This window comes from Hemiscyllium ocellatum, chromosome 30 (genome assembly GCF_020745735.1).
Source record: "Hemiscyllium ocellatum isolate sHemOce1 chromosome 30, sHemOce1.pat.X.cur, whole genome shotgun sequence".
Classification (NCBI taxonomy): Eukaryota; Metazoa; Chordata; class Chondrichthyes; order Orectolobiformes; family Hemiscylliidae; genus Hemiscyllium; species Hemiscyllium ocellatum.
The window spans coordinates 44,918,958-44,937,786 of record NC_083430.1 but is presented as its reverse complement, the minus strand read 5'-3'; the positions used below and the strand labels follow the sequence as shown (position 1 = coordinate 44,937,786).

The 18,829-nt window shown below is 41.6% G+C and overlaps 1 protein-coding gene across 1 annotated transcript in view; it reads left to right on the top strand.

Moving 5' to 3' along the window:
- Positions 1-18,829, top strand: part of LOC132829823 (receptor-type tyrosine-protein phosphatase U-like) — a 492,619-nt gene that overhangs the window by 395,436 nt on the left and 78,354 nt on the right. The window contains exons 18-19 of the mRNA XM_060847187.1: positions 6,521-6,595; positions 12,684-12,720. Coding sequence (XP_060703170.1) covers positions 6,521-6,595; positions 12,684-12,720 — 112 coding nt within the window. The remainder of the gene's footprint in view (positions 1-6,520; positions 6,596-12,683; positions 12,721-18,829) is intronic.

The following is an 18,829-nucleotide window of genomic DNA, read 5'->3' as shown; positions in this document are numbered from 1 at the left end:
AAGTCAAGATAGATAACATCCACTGGGTTTCCCTGGTCTAACCTACTTGTTACCTCTTCAAAGAATTCTACCAGATTTGTGAGGCACGACTCCACTTAGTAAATCCATGCTGACTTGTTCTAGTCTGACCTTGCACTTCCAAGAATTTAGCAATCTCATCCTTAATGATGGATCTACAACTGAGATTAGGCTAATCGGCCTATAATTTTCCATCTTTTGTTTTGGTCCTTTCTTGACCAAGGGGGTTACAACAGAGATTTTCCAATCATCTGGAATTTTACCTAAATCCAGTGATTTTTGAAAGATCACAGTAGGCGCCTCCGCTATTTCCTCAGCCACCTCCCTCAGAACTCTAGGATGCAGCCCATTGGGGCCAGGAGATTTATCAATTTTTAGACCTTGTACCTTTTCTAGCACTCTCTTTTTTGCATTGACTATCATACTCAACTCGTCCCCTGACACTCCTTAATTGTTGGAGTATTACTCATGTCTTCCACTATGAAGACTGACACAAAGTACTCATCAAGTTCTTTAGCTATTTCCTTATCTCCCAGCAGCAGCCTTTCAGCATCAATTTGGACAGGCCCAATTTCTATTTTTGCCTCTTGTTTGATTCTTATGTATTTAAAGACATTTTTACTATCATTTCTAATATTACTGGCTAGAGCAGAGTAGGATTTAAGCTGTTCCATGGGTTACAGATTGAGTCAAAGTACAGTTTGGCTGTTGCTCATGATCCACAGCACCTAATGGACGCCCAGTCTTGTGTTGTTAAGTCGTTTCAAAGTTTTTTCCATTTCGCATATTGATAGTGCCACAAATACAATAGAGGATATTGTCAATGTGAAGATGGGACTTTGTGTCCATAGGGATGATGTATTAGTCACTGTTATTAACTAATCTGGTCAACAGTGGTACTGCCAAGCAACTCTTGCTGATAGACAATGAATGTATCCCATCCAGATTACATTACAGATCTTGCAACCTTCAATGGTTCCTCCGGTAATGTTCAAATTCTAGGAATACTGATTCATCACCAACAGGGCTAATACATGGTATTCAGTGGAGATATTGGTTCTCAAATGTAGTAAGGATGACTTTGCAGGGTTAATAGTGCTGTGTTTATTGTTGTCTTTTCTGGGTGCCTTAGTTATTGGCTATGGTCTATCCAGTTTCATTTGTTTTCTCATTTTAAATGGTTGATACAACTGGATACCTTGTTTGGCCATTTCAAAGGGCAGTTAAGAATCAATGGCATAGAATCACTACAATGTGGATGCAGGCCATTCTGCCCATTGAGTCCACATTGATCCTCTGAAGAGTATCCCATCCAGACCCACCCCTCTACCTACCCTATCCCTGTAACTCTGCATTTCCTATCCACCCAACCTGCACATCTTTGGATTGTGGGAAGAAACCAGAGAACCAAAAGGAAACCCAAACAGACATGGGAGAAAATGCAAACTCCACATAGAGAGTCACCTGAGGCTAGAAACGACCCGGGTCCGTGGCACTGTGAGGCAGCAGTGCTGATCACTAAGTTACCATGTCACCCACATGGCTGTGGGTCGAGTCACAAGTAGGCTGATCAGGTGAGGTTGTCAGTTTCCTTCCCTAACGAACATTAGTGAATCAATAGTTTCATAATCATGATTAGACTTTCAATTTTAGATTTTTATTGAATTCAAATTCCACCATCTACTGTGGTTGCACAATATTGCAATGTAATCTGTTGGTCAGCTCCAAAGTGGAGTATTGAAGTGCTGTACAGTATTCGAAGAGAGTCTGACATGAGCCATGATGAAGCTGTTAGGCTGGTGCTCTAACAAAGTTGAAAAATGTGCTGGAAAAACATAGCAGGCCAGGCAGCATCCAAGGAGCAGGAGAATCGACGTTTCGGGCATAAGCCCTTCTTCAGGAATTAGGCTGGTGTGCGAAGCAGGCTGTGATAAAAGGAGGGGGGAGGGAATTTGGGGGAGGGCGCTGGGAATATGATAGGTGGAAGGAGGTGAGGGTGAGGGTGATAGGCCGGAGAGGGGGTGGGGGCGGAGAGGTTGGGAAGAAGATTGCAGGTCAAGAAGGCGATGCTGAATCTGGGGGTTGGGACTGAGATAAGGTGGGGAGAGGGGAAATGAGGAAGCTGGAGAAATCTACATTCATCCCGTGTGGTTGGAGGGTTCCTAGACAGAAAATGAGGCGCTCTTCCTCCAGGCATCGTGTGGCCAGGGTCTGGCGATGGAGGTGGAAGCCAAGGACCAGCATGTCATTGGCGGAGTGGGAGGGGGAGTTAAAGTGTTCAGCCACGGGGCGGTTGGGTTGGTTGGTGCAGGTGTCCCAGAGGTGTTCCCTGAAACATTCCACAAGTAGGCAGCCTGTCTCCCCAATGTAGAGGAGACCACATCGGGTGCAGCGGAAACAGTAAATGATGTGTGTGGAGGTGCAGATGAATTTGCGTCAGATATAGAAGGATCCATTGGGGACTTGGAGGGAGGTGAGGGGGGAGATGTGGGCGCAAGTTTTGCACTTCTTGCAGTTGCAGGGGAAGGTGCCGGGAGTGGAGGTTGGGTTGGTGGGAGGGTGTGGACCTGACGAGGGAGTCGCAGAGAGAGTGGTCTCTCTTGAATGCTGATAGGGTGGAGATGGAAATATATCCCTGGTGGTGGGGTCTGTCTGGAGGTGAATGACGGAGGATGATACAATGTATCCAGAGGTTGGTGGGGTGGAAAGTGAGGGCCAGTGGAGTTCTGTCCTGGTGGCGATTGGAGGGGCGGGGTTCAAGGACGGAGGAACGGGAAGTGGAGGAGATGCGGTGGAGAGCGTCGTCGACCACGTCAGAGGGGAAATTGCAGTCTTTGAAGATGGAGGCCATTTGGGTTGTTCGGTAGTGGAATTGGTCCTCCTGGGAGCAGATGCGGCAGAGGCGGAGGAATTGGGAATATGACATGGTGTTTTTACAGGGGGCAAGGTGGGAGGAGGTGTAATCTAGGTAGCTGTGGGAGTCGGTCGGTTTGTAGTAAATGTCTGTGTTGAGTCGGTCGCCCGAGATAGAAATGGAGAAGTCTAGGAAGGGGAGGGAGGAGTCTGAGACGGTCCAGGTAAATTTGAGGTCGGGGTGGATGAACTGTTCAGCCGCTTGTTTATCCCAGCTGCTTGGCACACCAGCCTCATTCCTGAAGAAGGGCTTATGCCCAAAACATCGATTCTCCTGCTTCTCGGATGCTGCCTGGCCTGCTTTATTTTTCCAGCACCACATTTTTGAACTCTGGTACTCCAGCATCTGCAGTCCTCACTTTCTCCTGGTGCTCTAACAATGCTGGTTTCCATAGGTGTACTGAGATAGTGGAAATGCTGGTCAGTCTGGAGACCCAGATAAGATGCTGGCTAGCTGAATCTGCCAGTTAGCCACTCTGACTTTCAAGTTAGGAATTAGTACTGTCTTGTTCCTCAACATTTTTAGGGAGATAACAATCTGCATATAAATGCTGTGAGATTAGCTAGTAATCAGATATTAATGCATGCAGTTAGGAACCTTTAATTTACTAGCAAGATTTCCATGTCATTGTTAAAATCTTAAGGGGATTACGGGACTTTGATTTCTCAGTGTTGAGAATCTAATTTTTGCCTTCTCACTGTATTTCCTCTAAATGTCACCACTGCCTACATCATTGAAATACTGGTAAAATTCCACTTCTAATTTCCAGACAGGTTCAAGTAATTGATCATCGAAAGTTTCAATTTCCAGAACACCTCCATCCGCCATGACCAGGACCTCCAACCCCTCCGTTTATTCCTCTCCCGATGTTCCCAACAGTACCCTTCCACTGACACTCTCATTCATTTGGCTGAACTGGTCCTCACCCTTAACAATTTCTCCTTCGAATCCTCCCACTTAATCCAAACCAAAGGGGTAGCCATGGGCACCCGTATGGGCCCCAACTCTGCCTGTCTCTTTGTCACCTACTTAGAACAGTCCATCTTCCGTAGTTACACCAGCACCACTCCCCACCTCTTCCTCCGCTACATTGATGACTGCATTAGCGCTATCTCGTGCTCCCGCGAGGAGGTTGAGCAGTTCATCAACTTCACCAACACATTCCACCCCAACCTTAAATTTACCTGGACCATCTCTGACATCTCCTTCCCCTTCCTGGACCTCTCCATCTCCATTAACGATGACCGACTTGACACTGGCATTTTTTACAAACCCACCAACTCCCACAGCGACCTGGATTACTCCCCTTCCCACCCTACCTCCTACAAAAATACTATCCTGTATTTCCAATTCCTCCCAGTTCCACCACAGAACACACCAGATGGCCTGCTTCTTTAGAGATCGCAATTTCCCTTCTCACGTGGTTGAAGATGCCCTCCAACACCCTCCAAGATGCCTTATCCGCATCCTGCACCTCCGCCCTCAGACCACACCCCTCCAACCGTAACAAGGACAGAATGCCCCTGGTGCTCACCTTCCACCCTACCAACCTTGGCATAAACCAAATTATCTGCCGACATTTCCGCCACCTCCAAATGGATCCCACCACCAGAGATACATTTTCCTCCCCACCCCTTTCCGCTTTCTGCAAAGACCGTTTCCTCTGTGACTACCTGGTCAGGTCCATGCCCCCCAACAAACCACCCTCCCATTCTGGCACCTTCCCCCGCCACCGCAGGAATTGCAAAACCTGCGCCAACACCTCCTCCCTCACCACCCTCCAAGGCCCAAAAGGAGATTTCCACATCCATCAAAGTTTCACTTGCACATTCACTAATGTCATTTATTGTATCGGTTGCTCCCAATGTAGTCTCCTCTATATTGGGGAGACGGGACACCTCCTTGCAGAGCACTTTAGGGAACATCTCCGGGACACCCGAACCAATCAAACCCGCCGCCCCATGGCCCAACATTTCAACTCCCCCTCCCATTCTGCTGAAGACATGCATGTCCTGAGCCTCCTCCACCAACACTCCCTCACCTCCTGACGCCTGGAGGAAGAACACCTCATCTTCCACCTTGGAACACTTCACCCCAGGGCATCAATGTGGACTTCACCAGTTTCCTCATTTCCCCTCCCCCCACCTCAGCCCAGCTCCAACCTTCCAGCTCAGCACCATCCTCATGACATGTCCTACCTGCCAATCTTCCTTCCCATCTATCCGCTCCACCCTCCTCTCTGACCTATCAGCTCCATCCCCACCCCCACTCACCTATTGTACTCTTTGCTACCTTCTCCCCAGCCGCACCCCCCACACCCCCCCCTCCATTTATCTCTCCGCCCTGGAGGCTCCCCGCCTCTATTCCTGATGAAGGGCTTTTGCCTGATATGCCGATTTTCCTGCTCCTCGGATGCTGCCTGATCTGCTGTGCTTTTCCAGCACCACTCTGATCAAAACTATTAATCCAGAAACTCCACTAATGTTCTGGGGATCTCAGCTGGAATCCCATTGCGGTAAATTGGTGAATTAAATAAATGTTTGGAAGCTAGAGTCTAACAGTGGCCATGAATCCATTGTCAATTGTCAGAAATCCCCATCTGGTTCACTAATGAACTTTAGGGAAAGAAACTGCCATCCTTACTTGTCTAGCCTATGTTTGACTCCAGATGCACAGAAATGTGGTTGATTCTTAACTGCCCTCTGGGCAATTAGGGGTAGGCAATAAATGCTGGCTTGGCAGAGTGAATTTTAAAAATGTACACCTCTCAAGTGCTTTGGTGACTTGAGCATGGAAGATGTCAAATAAATGCAAATTATTCTTTCTTTCACTTCTCCAGCTCCAAACTATAATTTATCTTTTTCTTTTGATTTTCCTCTTTATTTTTATGAAAACGATGTTGAGGTTAGATTAGATTAGTTTACTTACAGTGTGGAAACAGGCCCTTCGGCCCCACAAGTCCACACTGACCCTCTGAAGAGCAACCCACTCAGACCCATTCCCCTACATTTACCCTTTCACCTAACACTACGGGCAATTTACCATGGCCAATTCACCTGACCTGCGCATCTTTGGACTGTGGGAAGAAACCAAAGCACCCAGAGGAAACCCACGCAGACACGGGGAGAATGTGCAAACTCCACACAGACCGTGGCTCAAGGCGGGAATTGAATTTGGGTCACTAGCGCTGTGAGGCAGTGCTAATTACTGTGTCACTGTGCACAGTAATGTTTAGTGTTGTTTTGTTTTCTGAGTGATCACTAAAACTAAGTCATAACGTCCTTTGTACCTTTGTGAGGAATATCTTTAGTAAAGTTGGTGAAAATTCTACTCCTGCCTTCTGTAAATGTCTGTACCAAGGAGATAACCTGGTAAAACAAAAATTATAATACTCACTTTTTCAAAACTTTAATAATTTGCATTCACTGATCTTAGGCTTTTAAAATATAAAGTCACCAAATAGTTATATTTTATTCCTAACTTGTCAAATTAATGTGATCCAAGTCATAAACTGTATATACAGGGAAATGGTACACAACTGGATTGTTCTAACTAATGTTAAGTTGTCATTGTTTGACCTATTTACAGAGTAAGCAATACAGAAGATTGAGCATAAACAGGGCTGAAATGCAGTATAACCTTCTGGGTGCATTGAAGTTTAAGGTATGTGTCTTATTTACTCTATGATGGAAAGTGATCAGCAAGAATGGTTCTTTAACATTGTGTAGTTACAATGGCAACTTATTCTGAAGAAATTAAACATGATATCATTTGCAAGTATGATTGTTGACACCTCATGCAAGCATATATGTAGTTACAGATGACAGGATATTTAGTTGAAAATGTGTTGCTGGTTAAAGCACAGCAGGTTAGGCAGCATCCAAGGAATAGGAAATTCGACGTTTCGGGCATAAGCCCTTCATTATGCCCGAAACGTCGAATTTCCAATTCCTTGGATGCTGCCTAACCTGCTGTGCTTTAACCAGCAACACATTTTCAAATGTGATCTCCATCATCTGCAGACCTCATTTTTTACACGACAGGATATTTAGAGCAGGAATGAAGCCTATTTGCCATCTAGGTTCTACATTCCTGGATACACTGACACCAAAAACAACTTGTGCATATACAATGCTTTTAACATCATAAAATGTCATAAAGCACTTCACCAAAGCATTATTGCATAAAATCTGACACCAAGATGTTAAGACAAGAGTCTTAAAGCTTGGTCAAATAGGGCAAGAAGCAAGTTGAAGGAGGAGATAGAGAGATAGAGGTTTAGGGATAAAATTCTGGAACTTAATTTAATGTTGCCAATGCTATGTACAAATCTTCACCCAATAACAATCTATCAATAATTCTCATTGGCCCAACATCCACTGCATTTTTGGGGAAAGAGGTTCAAGACTGAAATGAGCTTTCTGAAAATGGAACTGAGATTGATAAATAACTGCAGAGAATAGGATTAATAGTTCCAAGATTGGATAAAGAAATTTTGTGGACATCAGCATTCTTGATCTACTGCCAATGAAATTTTAAAATGAATATTCACATATATAATGGCTCAGTGCTGGGCTGAGTGATGTTGGGGTGAAGCAGGCCAAAGTTGAATAATGAAGATGATAATTGTTGTTGAATTTATCTGATAACTAGTAGGGATCCTGTCTGATAGCTCTTTGCCTGTGTCAGCTGCAATTTAAGTAACTTTGTTTGTCTACTCCTGTGAAATCTAAAATCCTAAACCTTCATAATGTAACCTGATCAATAAAGCCCGTGAGAGATCCAGTAAGATGTGTCAGAAATCAACAGCAAAAGATTTGACTTTCAACCTAACCCGACTCTATATGTTGCATGGCTATTGTAGATATGTTATTGAGGCAAATAGGGCAAGGTTTAGTATTGAAAACTCTACGTAGCGTGGTTAACCTAAAAAAAGTGATAAGCTCACAAAATAAAGTTCAAATTTAAACTTTCAAATCAAGACAAAGTATTACAGATGGTGAAAATCTGAAATAAACGTGAAGACTACCATAGAAACTAAGCAGGTTTGACAGCTTCTGTGGAGAGAAAAACAGAGCTAATGTTTTGAGTCCAATATGACTTCTTCCAGAGCTGCTAAGTTTCTCCAAAATTCTCTGCACTTGGTTCAAATTTACATTATTTACTACAAGAATATATGTTTGTATATAATTCATTTTTCTATTTGAATTCTTATGATTTTGAAGATTAGTGATTTCAGCTCCACGGAGAACATTTTGCTTTATTACACCCAGTATCAACATCAAACAATTCTTGATAATATAGTGCTCAGGTTTCAGTTCTAAGTAATATTCTGTCTACTCCTCCTAACATTGAACCATAGTGTTCAAAGCATACAGTGAAAGAAAACCTTAAACAATTCTATTCTTTGTTTCCCCCACCAGCCACCCTTGCAACCACTCTGAATATGGCTGCCATTGTCATATGGATTGTGCTAAAACCAGGAGTAGCTTTATGTCCTGAACTCCAAACCACCCTAGATTAGGCCAGTTGAACTATCTTGTCTCAAGACCATTATAGCTTTTGGATTGAGGTCAGATTTTAAATTTGGAACTGTTGGTTCTTTGCCAGATTGCAAAAATCTTCTGAAGTTATGTCAGACATTCAGATGCAAACCATCAGCAAAATACCAGAGAATAAAATAGGCACCTTTCTATGCAGTGTCAGAAGTTGAAAGTAACTACAACAAGACTCTAGAAACCCTTTTGATTGCTAATTGTCAAACACAAATATTTGTCTTTCACCCCAACTATACAAACCCCAACACATACGTTGTCCAAATGTACTGCAAATTTCCTAGTCTCAGAATCTGCAGCTAATGGAAATCTGAAAGACTCAAATAGAGTCACAGAGTCATAGAGATGTACAGTTCAGAAACAGACCCTTTGGCCCAACTCATCCATGCTGACCAGATATCCCAACCCAATTTAGACCCATCTGCCAGCACCCGGCCCACATCCCTCCAATCCCTTCCTGTTTATAAACCCATCCAAATGCCTTTTAAATGTTGCAAATGTACCAGACTCCACCACTTCCTTTGGCAGCGCATTCCGTATATGTACCTCTGCATGAAAATATTGCCCCTTAGGTCTCTTTTACATCTTTCCCCTCTCACACTAAACCTATGCCCTCTAGTTCTGGACTTCCCCACCCCAGGGAAGATACTTTGTCTATTTATCCTATACATGCCCCTCATGATTTTATAAACCTCTACAAGGTCACTCTTCAGCCTGGAACACATTTCCTGTCTGCTATTTGTGTTGTCCTTTTTTTTAAAGGAACCATCTTAATCATTCTGAGTCCAAATTTGATCAGATGTTTTTAGTATAACCATATATGGCTCAGTTCAGATTTGTCCAGGCAATTATTTTGGATTTATGGCTGACTAGTATGTCAATAAAGTGATTTTAGCTCACTCCTACAGAATTAATGCCTTTTTTTGGCTATATCAACTTTGGTTTCAGCATTATCAGAAACAAACAAGAAACTTTCATAATGCTTTGACATTAGTGTAAAATTAGTTAGATTGTTTTACAGAGCTAAAACCCAACTGCCAGGTCATCCAGATTCCAGAATACTGTATTTCTATTCATCTAGATGTAGTCAGGAAGGGGAGAGTTGCTGGGTCAATTAAAAAAGGGTTTGAAAGTGAAAGTCCAGAATTTGAAATATTAAAAGGACCTTAGTTATTATCAATTTCCAATATTCACAATGATCAGAAATCAGACCAATTAACAAGCTGGGGAAAGAAAAGCATTTGAGTTGAGATTTAAATGTTCTAATTTTGCAATTTGTCACGGTTAAAGTACAATTATAATTAGTGGAGATAAAGTCATAAAGTATGAGTATCACTACATAAAAAAATTTGTCCAACTTAATTCCCAATCATTTTGATTCATCATTAGTATATAAAAATGCAAATCAATGTGTGCAAGGGTCTCTTGGTCTTCTGAACAAATATGATACATATTATTTGTCCCTTTGCGGAGCACATTCACCCAGTGAACAATTGAACCAAAAAACAGAAGTGTTTCACTTTCAATTCTTGGTCTGAGTAGGCTGCGTTATAAGTAGGAATACCACAATTTAACTTAGCACTCTTAGAGTAAGGAAAAAATGATCAGGGGTTCTGTTTTTCAGTACGATTTAATGATAGTTGTTGAGAGACATAAACAGACATTAGATTAAATCAGGGTATATTGGGATAGTTGCTCAATCTTTCCCCTCCTCACCATGGTGAAACTGTTTATCATCACAAGACTTACATTTATAATGGCTACTTGAATGACATGCCAGCAAAGTGTTAAAGTGTCAAAGAATAAAGAGAATGAAGTATAGCTAAAACTATTAACAACGGTGATTCATCTTGTAAGGCTATGCTGAATTTCACTTCTTGACTTCGACTTATCCTTCAAACAGTCGTACAAAAGACTTTTGCACGTTTATAATGCAAAAAAAATTGTACTGTGAGAATGTTCCTTATTTTTATGTGTTTGGATATGATCTTTCCCTTCACTGATATATTTGCATCTGTTGGTTTTTACACACCTTCCTCATTTGGAGTGTAGGCAAAGATAAACGGGGAAGTGAGTATGACACAAAATGTATCATCTTGAGATTTTGTCAATTTTTGTGGTGAAATTTGGTTATTTGTATGTTTGTCTTTTATTTTAAATTTGTGGACAAATTGATTTTCTTCTGCCAGTTTAAAGAGCTTTTTTATATGAAGAATTTGAGCAAATTTATCATGTAATTAGAAGTTGATGTATTGGACCTCCCTCCATCTGGGGAAACATTTATGTAACAGGAAGGATGCCGCCCTTCATTCATATGTTCATCTGTTCGGTGCTTTGGAATATAACTGAACCTTGACATTTTTGATATGTATTTCATCATGATGTTTCAGTTAAAAGGATGGGCTTAAGAATGCAGTTAAACTTAGCAGTGTCTTGATAGACAAATCTTCAGCCAGACTCTTTTCCTGATTTTTCAGTCCTTCAGTAAGTAGTGGCGAGAGTTAGTTGAATAAAACTGCATAAGCACAAAAAGAAAGTTTGCTCTATTAATGTATTAGAATTTGATAATCATGGCTGGGGGAGCTGTATACACTTGAAGTAGTTAGAAAATGGGCTCCCTGCCTCCATTCCTGATGAGGGGCTTTTGCCCGAAACGTCGATTTTACTGCTCCTCGGATGCTGCCTGACCTGCTGTGCTTTTCCAGCACCACTCTAATCTAGACTCTGGTTTCCAGCATCTGCAATCCTCGCTTTTGCCTAACCCATCTAAATTCCAGAATCCATTTCTCACAAATCCAAGATTGGATTTACAGTGTAAAAATACATAGTAGATACAGAAATATGGTTGTACCTTTTACAAATTTTTAGATTGCATTGAACTACTGAGCAAGGAATATTAATAAAAAAAGAATAAATCAGTACTGTGGCAACTTTGTTATGTTCACTAGCTGTTTGATTCTGGTCTAACTAAGTATTGCTCAAAAAGCTACAAGATTTGATAGTATCCATCATCAAATTCATGATGATCTTTTGTCCTGTCTGCTGACTGATACATTGCCTGACATCACAGTTGATTTGAGGTAACATGAGAACTTCCAGATGGTTAGAATTGATAAAATGTTGCCACTTGGAATGCAGCTGAGCCATGTATGATACGTTCTGAGCACGTGTTGTAGATTAGTAGTATATTTCTTAAAAGGGGTACATCAGTACATTGGATGACTGCTAGTTTAGAAACGAAAGATGCATTTACTGCTCACTTTATGTGTTGTGAAGTAAGTAAGGAAGTAGTGTACTTCAGGGAATATGTTGCTCTGCATAACAGAAGGAGTGTTGCTGCTTAATACACACTTTATTGTAACACAGTTCATCATTGGTTTGACTGAATGATAAAATCCAGTTGAGCTTCTGTTTTGATTCTGAGGATGACTTTGAAATAAAACTCCAATGTAACTGAGATGTGGTAATTCTGGAAAGGTATAAATGTGGTATAGAGATAATGTGTTTATTTGAGTACAGTGGAGTAGGTGTAAATACATCATTCAGAGCAGCTGAACAGATGGAAGACCGTTAATTTCATCCCAGTGGTGAATTAACTAATCAAGCGGAAGTGAAATCAGGAATCTCTCCCATCCAGCAATTTTCCACAATGCCTTTCATGCTTTATTTCAATAAAACATGATTTTTTGTAGACATTACTTACTACTAACATCCAAATTAATGATTAGATTCAATGCAGTACTTGAATTGATTAAACTCTTCAAAAGCCATTCTTGAATCTATTCTTTTTAATTTTTAGTTATTTTGTATCATTGCTTAAAGACTGCTTTTTGCCACAGAGACCAGGAGAACATTTAAAATTTTGAAATGGAGGCATTGGGAAAAATAAATGCAATTGAAGCATGTTTAATTGGAGCATCCTCATGAAAATGGCAGCAACTGTCCAAATCAAAGTCCCTCACCTCTGAGTAGAATGGAATGGGATATTTTCCTGCATAACCACATTAAAGTGCCCATGAACCATGTCCACATTAACAGGCACAATATGTATAAGTAAACATTGAATAGAGTTGACATGACTTCTGAAGCAACTAATGCAGGTTGCTTTGAATTATGTGAAGCTATGCATGCAGTTGTTTTCAAGTATATGCAAAATGTATTATCATTAATGCATTTTTTTCTGATGACCTCTACAGGCTGATCACAAAGCAAAATACTTCATTGCAGCACAAGGTAAGTCTGCAGAATTCTGTGTAGAACAGCAGAAGTTTAGTATTGTTGGTAAAATTATTCAAAGCAAAATTCTGCAAATACTTGAAACCCGACATAAAAATAAAGTGCTAAGGAACTCAATAGAATGAACATTTTGGAACTATTGGAACCCCATTATGGTCATAATTACACATAATGCAGATAATGCAGAATTTATAACAATCATCATCACCAGGGGAAAGTACTGAACAAACTTGCGGAATTGAAGGCAGGGCAGGATGGCCTACATCCTAGGATATTAAGAAGTGGCTGCAGAAATAGTGAATCTATTGGTCATGATATTCCAAAATTCCCTGGATATCTTGGACTGGGAAAATGTGAATATAACACCCTTATTCAAAAAAGCAATGAGTAGAAAACTATGGACTAATTAGTTTAACGTGCCATTCAGAAGTTGTTAAAATCCATTATTAAGGAAGTAACACCAGGACATTTGGAAAGTTAAAATTCAATTCATCAGAGTCATCATGATTTTATGAAGGATAAATCATGTTTGACTAATTTGCTAAATTACTTTGGAAACATAATAACTAATGTGGATAGTGGAGATGCAGATGACTTCCAGAAGTCATTTGATAAGATGCCACACAAAAGTTGAACACATAAGATGAGATCACAGAGTTACAGGTAATAATGTGAGCTTGGACAGAGGATTGGCTAACCAATAAAAAGCAAAGAGTCAGAATTAATCAGTCTTTTTTGAGTTGGTAAGATATATCTAGTGGGGTGCCACAGGGTTCAGTCCTCAGGCCCCTAAAATTTACAATCTGTATCAATGGCCTGGCTGTGGGGATGCAAAACAGTAGCCAAATTTGCAGATGACACTAAAATAGGTTGGAAAGTAAGTTGCAATGAATAAACAAGAAATTTATAAATGAATATGGATAGGTTAGGTGAATGGGCCAAACTGTAGTGTGGATAAGTGTGAGGTTATCTATTTTGGTGGGAGGAATAGAGGACATTTATTATCTAAATGAAGAGAAATTTAGAGTGCTTCAGTACAGAAGGCTTTTGATGGCTTCATACATGGTACGACACGGTGGTGAACACTTCTGTTAATTAAACCAAACACCCAGAAAAACCCACCTTACCTCATAATCTGTTAAATATGAATGACAGTGAACTCCCAAATTCTACTATTTAAAGAAAATAATATCAATTTATTCTTTAACTGTAGAAGGAACATTAAACAACAACTATTCATGACCTTAAATCCCCCTTTCTCAACTGCTTTTTACCTGCCTCTAACTCTATCACAATATGCTGTTGCAATAAGACACTTATTAATTTACATCAACTTAATTTCAAAACCAGACAGTGGCTGCCATCTTCGATGTCTTTCTTCTTCTGGCTGAAGATCTTCCTGATTGTCTTCTTTCTTTTTACTGCGAGTATGGTTCATATAAAAACGTACCTTTCATAGAGAGTGTTTCCTAATTTCTTGGGTCTCTCTCGATGGCAGTTGCTCTGACTCCAATTTTCAAAATGGCTGCATTCGTATTTTCCCAACATCAGATCATCTCATTGGTTCAATGTTGGCAAAATAATAAATTTGCACTCCGTTGGGTCTTGATATCATGGGACACATTTTAAACAGATTGGTTAAATTCGAAATAGCAAACAACTCAGGTATTCATTTCACAACCAAATGTTGGATATTTTCAGTATTTCAGTACACACTGAGACTACTATCTAGTCATATCACAAGTGTTTGTTAGCTTTCAATTCAGAGTAACATTCATTCTCTCTTAAAGGTAGAGAACATTCCTTCAACCTCATAGCACCTCCCCCTTTAAGAAAAAAATGAACCATTATAATGAAAATATGGCTAGATTAGATTAGATTAGATTACTTACAGTGTGGAAACAGGCCCTTCGGCCCAACAAGTCCACACCAACCCACCGAAGCGCAACCCACCCTTACCCCTTACCTAACACTACGGGCAATTTAGCATGGCCAATTCACCTGACCCGCACATCTTTGGACTGTGGGAGGAAACCGGAGCACCCGGAGGAAACCCATGCAGACACGGGGAGAACGTGCAAACTCCACACAGTCAGCCGCCTGAGTCGAGACTTGCACCCGGGTCTCAGGCGCTGTGAGGCAGCAGTGCTAACCACTGTGCCACCGTGCCGCCCCCAAAAAATATTGATCCCATTACAATTAAATATACAGGTCATTAATCTAAATTATATTTTCATATTAATTTCTGCACGCACATATTTATAACATTGGAATCTGTCCAATTTTATCTATCATGTTTTCTTTAAATCTGTGATAATGCGCCATTTTTATCACATTTTTACGACCCACATAAGTGATGCCACTTTTCCAAAGATCCCTGGGATTCAGGGTGATACACATTTGATTTAAAGAGCTGTATGCCTAAGCTATGCATGACTTCCTTAAACAGCCTTGCAATAATATTAGACCCATGGTATGGCTGAAACTCTCTGGGTAGCTCCTGCCACATAAAGAAAGCTACTAATCCATTCACCACCCTTTTTGCCTTAATACTCCATAATGGAATTGCCTTTGGAAATCTGGGAGACACATCCATTATGGTTAACAAGTACTGGTTCTCACTTTTAGTTTTAGGAAGGGGACCTACACAATCAATTATAACCTGCGTGAAAGGGTCTTCAAGTATGGGAATTGGCATCAAAGGTGCTGGTTTTATTACTGCCTGTGACTTACCTACCATTTGACACATATGACATGTATGGCAAAATTTAACCACATTCTTGTGCAGTTCAGGCCAATAGAAATACTTTTGAACCATAATCTGAGTCTTCCTCACTCAAGGTGACCTCACTGGTACTCATTTGTTACCTGTAACACTTCCTGTCTGTATGATACAGGCAACACAATCTGGTGCACTTCCACCCAATTCTCCTCTGTACTAACCTGCCGTGGTCTCCGTTTTCAACTAAGGAGTATCTTTTAAGTTAATAACCCTCAGTAATACACTCAGATTCCTTTTCTGAGATATGCATCAGTATATGTATATATCTTTTATTGTCTCATCTTTCAGTTGTAAGTCCATTAGTCTTTCAGGACTAAATGCTTCTGCCTGACCCTCTGCCTGTTCAGGTTTTTCCTGCACTATTGCATCAAACAGGGTGCCCATTAACTTAACCTCAACTCCATCATCTTTCTCTTTCGGTTTTGCTTCTTGCCATGATTTATGATCGTGGGATCCTGTTACTACACAGTCTAGAAAACTTCCAAGTATTTTTCTTTTAACTCCTTGGTTTTCTGGCCTTCCCTTGGCTTCTACACATCAAGGAATGTCACCCCTACCTTGGATCCTGCTAAATCATTGCCAAGAATAAACTGTACTCCTGGAACTGACAGTCTGTCAACCACTCCCACTGTTACTTCCCCAGTCTTCATTTGGCTCTCCAAGATGATCTTACTCAGGGGAATGCTAAATTTCTGTCCATATACTGCACAAATTATCACCTTCTTGGGTAACATGTCAGAAAGAGTGCAAATACATGCATCTCATGATTAAAGATTGATTAGCTCCTATATCTTCGAGTAAAAAATGAGGTCTGCAGATGCTGGAGATCACAGCTGCAAAAGTGTTGCTGGTCAAAGCACAGCAGGTTAGGCAGCATCTCAGGAATAGAGAATTCGACGTTTCGAGCATAAGCCCTTCATCAGGAATAAGAGAGAGAGAGCCAAGCCGGCTGAGATAAAAGGTAGGGAGGAGGGACTAGGGGGAGGGGCGATGGAGGTGGGATAGGTGGAAGGAGGTCAAGGTGAGGGTGATAGGCCGGAGTGGGGTGGGGGCGGAGAGGTCAGGAAGAGGATTGCAGGTTAGGAGGGCGGTGCTGAGTTGAGGGAACCGACTGAGACAAGGTGGGGGGAGGGGAAATGAGGAAGCTGGAGAAATCTGAATTCATACCTTGTGGTTGGAGGGTTCCCAGGCGGAAGATGAGGCGCTCCTCCTCCAGCCGTCGTGTAGTTGTGTTCTGCCGGTGGAGGAGTCCAAGGACCTGCATGTCCTCGGTGGAGTGGGAGGGGGAGTTAAAGTGTTGAGCCACGGGGTGATTGGGTTGGTTGGTTCGGGCGGCCCAGAGGTGTTCTCTGAAGCGTTCCGCAAGTAAGCGGCCTGTCTCACCAATATAGAGGAGGCCACATCGGGTGCAGCGGATGCAATAGATGATGTGTGTGGAGGTACAGGTGAACTTGTGGCGGATATGGAAGGATCCCTTGGGGCCCTGGAGGGAAGTGAGTGTGGAGGTGTGGGCGCAAGTTTTACATTTCCTGCGGTTGCAGGGGAAGGTGCCGGGGGTGGAGGTTGGGTTGGTGGGGGGTGTGGATCTGACAAGGGAGTCACGAAGGGAGTGGTCCTTGCGGAACGCTGATAGGGGAGGGGAGGGAAATATATCCTTGGTGGTGGGGTCCGTTTGGAGGTGGCGGAAATGGCGGCGGATAATACGTTGTATGCGCAGGTTGGTGGGGTGAGATGCTGCCTAACCTGCTGTGCTTTGACCAGCAACACTTTTGTAGCTCCTATATCTCTCAAAATTATAACTTCCTTCCCTTCTCCTGCTGTTCTTCCTCAGTAAACTTTACCCACAAATGGGAAGTCCTTATAGAGATCAGACACTAACTCCATACCCAACTCCTGCCTAGAGTGTGCACTCTCCTGCAGCTCCTCTGTGACTTTACGTGTCTCACTTTACCACAGTGGAAACACCAGAGCCCTTTCACCTCCTTATCACTCTCTTGGGCTTCCTTTTTCACCTATGGTAAACTATTACCAGTGTGCTGTACTCTTTGTTTTGTAGTGAAGGATCTCCTCTTCTCCCAATTTCTATCCCTCACAGGATGAAGTTCTTGCCAGAAGCTAAATTTTGCCTTATGCACTAATACATATTCATCTGCTAGCTCTGACACTCTTCTCACTTCGTGAACTTTCTGTTCATCCACATGAATTCTTATCATCTCTGAAAGTGAGTTTTTAAACTCCTACAGCAGAATAATCTCTCTTAGAGCCTCATTGGTCTTATCTATTTTTAAATCCCCCACCCATCTAGCAAAATTATGTTTAATTCTTTTGAACTCAATGTAAGTCTGGCCTGGTTCTCCCTTTATGTTTCTGAGCCGCTGTTTATTTGCTTCTGGTAGCCATTCATAAGCACTCAAAATAGCCTGATTAACATCTGTGTAATGTCTTGACCCCTCATCTGACAGTGTGGCAAATACCTCCCTATCTCTGCCTACCAGCTTAGTCTGAACTAACATTACCCACAAGCTCTCTGACCACTCCATCCGCCTAGCCAATTTTTCAAATGAAATAAGGAAGGCCTCGACATCTTTCCCATCAATGCGTGGCAATGCTTTAATGTATTTGTACACATCACTACCTTCTCTCTTCATCTCCATCCTGTTAACTTTCCTGACTAATTCGCAACTTCTCAAATTCAAATTCTCTCTCACTTTCTTTCTCTCTCTTTTTGCTCAGCTAAGAACGTTCTCTCCCTTTCTTTTTCCTCTCTTTCTTCTCTCTCGCTCTCTTTCTTCACTCTCTCTTTGCTCAGCTAAGAACATTCTCTTTTTCCTCTCTTTCTCCTTTTCCCCTCTCTCTTTCTTTTTCCTCAACATGACTCTTGTTTCCCTTTATATATCATTTGCCTCAATTGCAATTTAAGTTTTTCTAACTCTACTGAACTTGTCTGTTTCTCTGATACACCTAAGTGCTTGACCAACTTCATTACAGTTTCAGCTTTCTTTTTGTCCCTGGTTAAACCCAATTCTAACCTATTTGCAAATTCTAAAAGTGTGCCCTTCCTTTGTCTTTCTAAACTTTCTTGGCAAATTTGGGAAACATCTTCAAACCTTAGTACCTCTTGAACAATCTTAAGAGCCATTTCCCTCACTTTTACTCTAACCAACTACAAGTGACAAAAACCAAACTAATTCATTCACCTATTATTTAAAGATCTAGGACACTAATTGGCAAGTGCTTAAATCTGCTGGGACCTTTTGTACCCCAAATCTGTCTAAATCTCAGACTGGATCTGTCTAAACCTATCCAAATCTTGAACCTGAGCCC